The sequence below is a fragment of the Priapulus caudatus genome, unplaced genomic scaffold (assembly GCF_000485595.1).
Source record: "Priapulus caudatus unplaced genomic scaffold, Priapulus_caudatus-5.0.1 Scaffold11, whole genome shotgun sequence".
In the NCBI taxonomy this organism is placed as follows: Eukaryota; Metazoa; Priapulida; class Priapulimorpha; order Priapulimorphida; family Priapulidae; genus Priapulus; species Priapulus caudatus.
Window position 1 is genome coordinate 521908 of NW_014577072.1, and position 10222 is coordinate 532129.

The 10222-nt window shown below is 39.2% G+C and overlaps 1 protein-coding gene across 2 annotated transcripts; it reads left to right on the forward strand.

Moving 5' to 3' along the window:
* Positions 1-1459: 1459 nt before the first annotated feature.
* On the forward strand, positions 1460-9933 carry LOC106807679 (secretory carrier-associated membrane protein 1-like). Of its 2 annotated transcripts, XM_014810103.1 has the most exons (7): positions 1460-1726; positions 2551-2620; positions 2912-3040; positions 4283-4439; positions 5163-5264; positions 6378-6495; positions 8459-9933. In XM_014810103.1, the coding sequence occupies exons 1-7, from the start codon at positions 1559-1561 to the stop codon at positions 8624-8626; spliced, it is 912 nt and encodes a 303-aa protein (XP_014665589.1). In that variant the 5' UTR covers positions 1460-1558; the 3' UTR covers positions 8627-9933. The 2 variants fall into 2 exon arrangements, with proteins under 2 accessions (XP_014665589.1, XP_014665597.1); XM_014810111.1 differs by lacking the exon at positions 2912-3040.
* Positions 9934-10222: the final 289 nt, after the last annotated feature.

The window sequence follows — 10222 nt, forward strand, 5'->3', positions numbered from 1 at the left end:
GAAAGATCTGCGCTTCAGCGCAATTGGGATCAACATCTCCTTTCGGCAACGCTTCTCTAGTATCCCGTCTCATCTGGCTCTAGTATACTTTCCCTCGTTGGCTCTGCTACAGGCACACACTCCTTAACACGGACACACTACAGTCACAGCTATTGTCATGTTATTGTATTGTATTGTAATTTGTAGAATGCTGTAGCCTGTACAGCATCTGTATCCTTGACACATGTGTCAATACCTGTCGTTTATCTGTACTGTAGTAATTGTACAGTCATGATAAGATATAAGAATATGTTTGAAGATAGTGTAGATATAGGAATTTTTTAGACTGACCTAAGGAAAGCAAGGCTATATCATTATCAGTGCTAGCAGTAATGCCAGTTCCATTAGGAGCTAAAGACACTTGTAGTTGTACATGTTGTACCCAAACTTGGAATCTGCACAATCTCGAGATTGTGTAGCGATTGTGCTGCCCAAACTGCGGATTCCCTAGTTTGGCTGACCAATCTCAAGATTGGGCAAACTGAAAACAGTCGGTGATTTAACAACCGCTCATAGCGTGTAGTGTGCGTGGTGCAAACTAGGAAGAGATTTATCTCATATTTATCCAATTATTTATTATAATCATTTAATATTTATACAAAGGTGCCAAACACATTGAGGAAAGAAGGTATACGACCTTATAGTTATGATGTAACATTTGAAATCCTAATAATCATATGTTTGTGCAAGCTCTGTTTACCTCTGTTTGCCCAATCTCAAGATTGGTTGCCCAAACTGCGGATGCGCTGAAATTCCAAGTTTGGGCACAACATACACACTGACACAGGTACCATGAATGATGAAGTCTTAACAGTAACAGGTATTTTCAAATACAATAGACAATTTATACTGTTGCATACTTTGTATATTTTGTTAAGATCTGGTTAAGATTTGGAAGAAATCAGGAGACATATTGGCGCCATAACTAATAAGTAATAGTGATCTGACTTCAATTGTTCTCTGTGGTGCACTCGGATTTACAATGCCTGTTATCTTCCCAGGATCGACAATAATCTCGCCTGTGCTGAGAATGTGTCGTATAAAATCACCTGTTTCTGTGCAAATCTGTATTTGTCTTTATTCAACTTTTTAAAGTTGGTTTGTTCAAGTTGTATATTGTTATAGATTTTTATCGTGCAACTCCCCGGTGGCCCCATACACAATGATGTCATTAACCATGTTTTTACATCTCTCTAAGCTGGATAAGCTTCTCAATATTGCATTCTGAAAGATTTCTAAAGCGGCATTGGTCCTGTACATTAATCTTTTGTATCTGAACAGGAAAACATGTTGAAATGTAATGCCTGTCCGTCCTCACCCTTAGTTTTCCCACTCCAGTTGTAATAATGACAAGATATGTGCATACAAGGCCGGCCCGCGTAAGGATCGATAGTAATTACTCACTGTTCTGACATGTTAGGATCCATCCATCACACAAGTCACGACGAGTACCGCGAGCGCTCAGCAGAGTCTCGACGATTACAACCCGTTTGATACCAGTCAAAAGCCATCGGCTGTGATGCAGCCACAGGAGCCACCACCACAGCAGCCACCGCCTCAACAGCCACCGCCTGCAGCGCCGAGCCAGCCAGCTATCGTGCCGACGTCGTACAGTCAGCCACCTCCTCCGTACAGCCAGTCTGGAGCCCAGCATGCTGACACGGCTGACTTTCAGCGAAGGCAAGAGGTATGGATGGGAGTCAAAGAAGGAGTTGTGAGAAGTGCGCACATGTTGCAGTCATAATCAAGGAAATTTGGAAATGTGTGCACAATTTCTAATTCATCAGGATTAGAGATGAACATTTTGCCAGGCAGCACTTAGTTGCTGCCACAGAAAAATGCAGGCAGCAAACTCACTCACCCAGGCAGAAACTTGAGAAAATTATAGCCATTCCACTCCCTCCCACCCCAATAGCATTGTCCTATTGTCTCTGTCCATAAGAAAGCTGGTTTGTCCTCCTAGTCTGTTTTCCCTGATTTGTTAATTCTAAATATAGCCACCCATACCAAAGTTTCACATCGAATACAGTACAGGCCGTAAAGTAGGATAACTGAGATTTGAAAAAACAACCCCTCATTTTTAGTTTGGTTTATTGTAAATTGCTTGGCAGCAAGTATTTGCTGCTGGCATTGAGAGCAGGCAACAACCTGACCATTGTAGGTAACAAAACTGCTGCTTGCTTCCCCTAATTTCGAACCCTGTTCATTTTCCTAATCTGATGGCAAGAAGGAAACTATAGTAGATTAAAAGGGTATAATTATATCAAGCTTGCAATTAGAAATTGCAATTTTATTATTAATATTGAATGCTAAATATTACTATTTAGTATATATATTGCAATCTTGATCTTTGCCCTCTCCATAATGTTATATATCTGGGTGGTGATGACATTTTATTATCAGGACATATTTTGTCATTATCAGGTGATCTATTTGTACAGAGTGAAACACACTTGATAATTATAATATTTTGACCATTATTATTGCGAGAGTAATTTTATGAAATTTTAGGAGTTGGAGCAAAAAGAAGCAGAAATCAGAAGGAGAGAAGATGAAATAAATAGACAACAAAATGCAAGTCGTAAGTTTACTTACTCTGATTATTAAAATCCTAATTCCAACCTTTCATGCTCCTACTGACAGTTAGTTGATGCATTAGTTATGCAACAGTTAATGAAATGCATTATGTATGATGTATAGGGTTTGTGATCATACATTTTATTTGCAGTGATGTGGCTTTGTTTTTGCCAAGGCGGTAGAAGCTAATTGCTTCACATTAACGTTTATGTAGGTAATGCATACTGCTGTACTGTCTTGGTGCTAGTTATAATTAGCTTTGTATATTTCAAAATTTTGATATGATTGCTTACAGTTAGAAGGAACAATTGGCCACCTCTGCCAGCGAAATGCTGTGTGCAGCCATGCTTCTACCAAGACATTGCTGTAGACATACCGTTAGAGTTTCAGCGTCTAGTGAAAATATTTTATTACCTATGGATGTGTAAGTAATGTCTGAATGTTATGTATTCAAATTAGGTGTCACCTATTAGCAACAAGATTACTGATTACCCCAGTATAAAGTTTACCACAAGCCAGGATGCTGTGGTATATAAAATAGCAAATAACATCGCTACATTCGTCAATGCCATGCCAATTGCCTTGTAAATAGTGCCATCAGAAAAAAGTGCAAGTAAAGGTAACAATGTATGAGTGTCCTATAAAGGCATGTTAGCCGTACAGGTTTTGTAATGGTTGGAAAGATTTTTTAATATCCATAGTTTAAATTCACCCTGAGTTATCAATCGGGCATGTTCAGTTTGAAATGAAATTTGAATAAATTGCATACCTATGCATCTTGGCTAGGATTTCAGGCATCTTCTATTCATGCCTCTGAGCAATAGACAAAAATGTATAGTTCTTACTTATGTATCTGTGTTATGAGTGTTGAGTGTTTTTTCAGTGATAATACTGTTGTTTAGACACGTATATACAGGGTTTCTTATACATAAGAGGCACAGTGGCGCACTGCCATTGTCAAATTTAACATCGCCGTTGTGAAAATGTTCCTGTATTTACTGATGAGTATATCCTCTATCAATAGCCGCGTTCACACGTAGCAAGAAATCCGGTATTTAGCGTTCACACGAGGCAAAATGCGCGGTCCAAGAAATACGGTATCTAAACAGATCCGGTATTTGATGTAAATACGCGGCTTCCCAGACCCCGAATAATTTGCCGTGCTTGAGAAATACCGGATCTCTTGGACCGCGCATTTCCTCGTGTGAACGCTAAATACCGGATTTCTGAAGCCGGGTATTTTATAGACTGGTCCGCGCTCGACAGTTCCAGTGTAATGCGAGTGGAACTGTTGAGCGCGGACCAGTCTACGTATTTTATCGGCAGTTGGTGCGCATTGCATTGTTTATTTCGCATTGTTCGCTTGATTGTTTAAAGCGGCTCGTAGCTCGCAAATACCGTATTTCTGGAGCCGCGAATCAGCGTGTGAACGCTCGGCCGCGTATTTGTATCAGATTCGGTATTTCGCAAATACCGTATTTCATAAATACGAGGTCTCGTGTGAACGAGGCTTATATACCTATAAGTATATCAATACATCTTGTATTTGAATCCATCATGCACATTTTTTCCCAAACTGGCAATTACCTCCTTTGCCTAATTTTCCCTCAGAAGAAACCCTGATATATCTTATGGCCATAAAATATGTGAACTTTTTCTGTTTCAGTTTATGCTGGCACAATGTTCCTCAATGTACTAGGAGCAATGGCCTATCTGTTCACTGGTGGAAGTGCAGCAACGTTTGGCTTATCTATTCTCTTCTTCTGTCTGTTCACACCATGTTCCTTTGTATGCTGGTACAGACCAGTCTACAAGGCATTCAGGTATGCAGATGTAGTATATATACAGGGCATGAAATTCAGATTTTTTTGCACCGGCCCAGAGGGCTGGTAACAGCAATTTCTTACCAGCCCTCGCCATAATTTACCAGCCCTCGTAAATTTTGTTTGTAAAATCAATGTCATGTTTCACACTTGCATTTTTGATTTCAAATTTGTAAAATGTTGATAAACTATGGTGTGATATCCTTAAGGTAAAACAGTAATGTAGGCTATTTGCTCATTAATGCTATAATATAAATGAAAATGTAGGTACTCGCTAACACGGGCTGAAACCAACCGAGCCGGAGGGCCGGTGTTTTGCCAATGTTACCGGCCCTCCAGATAATTTGCCAGCATATGCCGGTGGGCCGGTGCTAATTTCGCGCCCTGTATATCAGTAAGGGATATGCCGAATTTACAGACTGTGTATTCACATGGTAAAAAAATCGGTAGGCGGTCAATCCATTGTCTGTAATTACTGTGAGTGAATGCACAGAGCTAGCTCATTAGAATTGAACAAGTGATTTATATTTCATTTTTATTACTTAGTTGTATACCTTCATACATTTTCTCATATGGTAAAAATTTTGTCTCATTAGTAGTGGAGCAGTAATGCTGTGTCGACTCACTGTCACAGTCTATTGAAAACTATGGCGTACATGTGTTGTGAAGAATGCTTCAAGATTTCAGGCTTTGTCATATTTATTTTCTTTTATACTTTTTCAGGTCGGACAGCTCAATCAATTTCTTCATGTTTTTCTTCATATTCTTTTTCCAATTCGTCATCTCGGTCATCCAAGCCTTGGGTTTCGATAACTTTGGCACATGGTATGTGAAAGTGTTGTGAACGTAATGATCTTCGATTATTCATTATTATATTCGATAAGTATCATTAGTACATGTTCAAGATCAAGTATCAGAATATTATTTGAATAATCAGAAATAGGCTTTGTAATTTTTACACCATCTGTAAAAGACTGACAAAATTGTTACACATTACATGTAATTGTTTGTGCTAGAATAGTCTTAAGGTTGAGCTGTATACTGATATTATTAGGCGATTACAGTGATATATTCAAATGGCTAATTTTATTCTTGGTTTCTCTCTAAACAGCGGTTTTATAAATGGTTTGTCGACAATATCGCAAGGTGGACGAGGTTTGGCAGTTGGTGGAATCATGTTAATCGTTGGCCTGTTGTATGCATCTTGCTCCCTACTCAACATTGTTCTTCTTCTCAAGGTAGAATTGTACCAGAGTCTTTTGACTCATGTGTACTCACAAACCACATGCATCTGCTTGGTATTGTTTTTGTTGGATTGTTCTTCAATCTTGCAGATATATTGAACCACTTCTTGAAGAACGCATAGTGACGTAGTGGCTTGTACCTTATTGCTTTATTAGGTAGAATAATGACGGTTAGACCATTTAAGTTGCAGGCACGGTCGTTGCATGTACATGTGCATTTTTCTATCTCAGACGTGCTTGTTTTTTTATTGCATTAGGCATAATCTAACAATGGATAATAACATTCAGGTTGCTTCCAGTTCATAATAATGTGCTGTGATAAGCAACCGCATTCATCACATCACTCGTGGGACAAACAACATTCAAGACGATAGAACCTTGTTCATTGGGGTGCCTGCGAGGTCTAATTGGCCAACATGTGCTATCATTGCGCAATTTGCAGCTATGTGAAAGCAGGCAGTATGTATGAGGGTCGACTAGTTCCATGAAAACTCCTCTATTGGAAAGTGCAGTGTTCCACTTGCCAGTTGGAAGTCGTTATCATGACAGTATGCTTTGTTCTTTTTGTTTCGTTTTACTCATTGTTATAGCAGCCTATTGAATTCTCTGCCCTATCCCCCCAAGAGTGGAAGATCACTGCATTGAATGTTTATTGTATTATCATTTAGATTTGTTTTTATTCTACCTGTCATAGCGGCTGGATAAATTCCCTGACCCACACCAACAAGAATATTGGAGCCGCTGCATTTATGCTTATCATCAGCTTTTTATTTTCCCTGGAAGCCGCAGGAATGATTATTTTCCTGATCAAGGTATCTTGTTTGCACACGGATGGCGAGAGATTGCTGTAATCACACTCTGTAATCACAGTGTGGTATGCTACACGTGCTAGCAATCTAACTGTGTTTTTTTGCAAAAGACTAACCCCCCTGTCTCACTCTTGCTACCTCTGCCATCTCTCTCGCCCTCTCGCCCTCTCTCTCTCTCTCTCTCTCTCTCTCTCTCTCTCTTTCTCTCTCTTTCTCTCTCTCTCTTTCTCTCTCTCTCTCATCTACTGCTCTCGTCTCTCTCTTCTCTCTCTCATCTTTATCTCTCTTCTCCATCTCTCTGCTCTCTCTCTCTCTCTCTCGTCTGTCTCTCTCATGTGTCTCTCGTGTCTTTCTGTGTCTCTATGTGTGTCTCTCTTCTTCTCTCTCTCTATCTCTCTCTCTTCTCTCTCTTCTTCATCTCTCTCTTTTCTCCTTATCCGGCACCTCGTGAAGGGCGGCGCGACACAGGTGATCGCGCGCGAATCTCTTCTCTTCTTTCGCCGTACATGTCTTTCAGAACCTCATCCGGATCTTTATCGTCCCTCTATGATCTAGGCTCATTCTCTTTCTCTCTCTCTATCTCGGCAGTGAATACAACAAGACGTGCACGTGATATTGACCTGTGATATTGAATGAAAGTCGTCATTTGCATGAACATGGTGTAATTTGTTTCTGCTACCTGTGGTGGCTTCTTGTTATGCACACCAGAGCATGTTCGTTCTAAGGTAGCTCTCTGTTTTCTTTTCGCATTGGGCTCGCATCTATCCTATTTTAACCACTAATGACTTTTCATCAACTAACACCAGTTCATATTGCTTGACTAGGTACACTGCATGGGGAAGTAGGTGGGAGATGCATGCGTTCTTGCTGTCTAGTGCATGCATGTTGTTTTTCACACAGTGGCTGGCTAAATTCACTTGGACATCTTGAAGAAAGCCTTGCTGCTTCATTAGCTATGATAGTTCCAGCCACTTTCTTTACTGTTCTCTGCATCTTTGACATGGTAGTCCTAATAAAGGTGAGTTAGGATTATTCACTGACTAACCTTGACGAATGTAGGGATATATTTATGATGCTAGGCATTCTAAAGTTGATGTTGCTGTGTTGCAAATATCCTCTAAAATAAAATGCTATTACTATTAGTATTGTAACCAAACAAGGTTCTTTGAGAGGTGAGTGTGTTTTCGTTTAAAAGTATTATGTAGCCAGGATCTCATTGAGACGAGGTTAATAGATTGTGAATGGTGCCCAGCAAAGACGAAATCAGGGCTATCTAAGAATGACTCAAAAGTGCAGATTTTTATACAATGGTCCCTACTTTATCAGTCCTGGAATAAACGGGTGCATCACTTGTACACGTTGTTATGTGCTTACTGCTTAATTGGGACCACTGTCTAATACTCTAATCGGAATATTTCATGCTTGCATTTTCCGGCATGTCTCGATAAAACGGGGCCACTTTATTATGATTAAAAAATGTAACATTTTTATAATTAACTGTCATGAAGAAGTTGCTTCTAAATAAAAGTGGCTCCCAGTCATCTAAACTAGTGAGGAAATGTAACCACGTCAGTTGTAAATCATTATTCCAGGTGATATATAGGCTGATGTGTCTACTTAGAATCATAAATACATCAATATTGAGATTCCATGCACATAAGTTTATGCTAGAATTCTCAGAAACTAAATTGGTTTGTTCGCTGAAATAAGTATAATATACTTATTAAGATGCTAAGTAATATTAGAATTGAAATGTTTGATCATTGCTTATTTGTAATTGCAATTAAACCTCAAATAATGTCCCCAGCTAATGTCGATATGAGGGCATTTACTTTTCTTTACCAAATATCAACTTGTAAAATTGATTGAACCAATTCTTGTGAGTAACTAACATGTCTACGGTGTAGTTTTTTTGAGAAGAGCTATTAGAAGGCTTTTACCCGCGTTTTTCTTTCATACGTGACAGGTTCATCGGCTTTACCGCGGCACGGGAGCTAGCTGGGCGAAGGCACAGCAAGAGTTTGCCACGGGAGTCATGACCAATCCAGGCGTTCAGACTGGCATGTCGTCAGCTGCTCGCGGTGCATTTACCGGCGCTACGGGCTCTGGCGGTGGTGGCGGAAGCAGATTCTAATGACGACGAAACTCTAGCCGTGCGGAGGAGAAATGCGATGGCTGTTCGGTGTGAAATCTTTGGTCGATTAGATGTGTCATGACTACTGTTCGTAGCAGAACGACGTCTTGTTGAGCACTTATAGAGCTTGTCCTATTATATTTGGCCTGCATATATGTGTGTGCGTATATATAGACTGTTTACATCACCTTCCATTGGGTATTTCTCTTGCAATGACTACTGACCATTGGCTGCTTGGTGTTGAGGCATTACTCCCTAGAGTTAGTAAATAAATGTAAGTAGCATACCGGTTATGAATAAGGAATTTTATTAATTGAACTGCATATATTTAGCTAGTACAATTTACTAGACCGTACAGTTTTCATGTACCCACTTGGCTACTTAATTGGCCTGTTGTATGCGTGTGTAATGGTTTACCTGGAATAATCTTTTTGATTCAAATCAAATTGACTAAAACATAAATGTAACTGTAATCACTGCTTTTTGTCGTAAGGGTGAAAGAACATCTCCTATACTACTGTTATTTATATATTCATAACTATTTTTGTATATCAATGCTTCAGATACTGACCAGATATAAAATACGCTAACTTGAACAAATGTGAAGTAATGATTGACATTCGATTGCGGTTATGTTAAATATATTTCAAAATAGTGTTTAATATTGGCGACTTAATTTGCTTCGTATATTATTGGTCAGTTAAACGTTTTGTAGCTAAAACATAGTGGATTTTCCCCATTTCTCTTCCCCGTATGGTAATATTATAAAGGAACTGATAACGCAAAGCTTATGAGAAATGTGTTATACTTGAATTATGTCTCAGAGACGATAGACAGATATCAAACGTTTCTCCAGGTATTATTACCAAGAATATATAAGATACGGTGATTTAGAAAAGCCATGTGCATTTTACAGTGTTGTATTTGTTAATAAATACATGGAATAGAAATTTCTGGTTGTAATTGTATTTGGATCTCGGTACAAGGCACAGGTATACTTTTGAGAAGTTAATATTCACAGTTTACCTAGAAAAACATCAATTATTTGACTTGCAGAGAAATATGGGTTAAATATAATTGTGCCATCTCATTAGAAGTTTGGTTAGCTAGTTAATTATTAAGACCATTGAAAGTTTTCCAACCATCACTTCTTTTTAGCATATTAGCTTGCAAGTTCGGTACCTTATTTTGTGGTTATGAATCGGACGAATTGTGCGTGTAAATGCTTTCCCAGTGCATGGGCAAGTCAAAAATGGCTGTCATGTATGATAATCAAGTTTCGTAATAAAATTGCCTGTTATTATTTATTTGACTAGCAGCGTCTTTACTGTTGTTGTTGGCGTTTCTCGAGAGTGATCCAAATCCTTACATTGCCGACGCGTTCCGACTGATGTACCCACAAACACGCTACTCGTGAGGCTCGAACGCGCTTCGGCACAAGTTGGGGGGTACGGATCGGTATGCTACGATCAGAAGTGAATGAGAACAACGAAAAACATTACAAATTAGGTTTTTTATTTGCTCCTGATATATTAAAATACTATCAAGGGTGATTTTTCCATGAGAGAAGAGGTGGTAGAAACCCCTTGTGCGTCG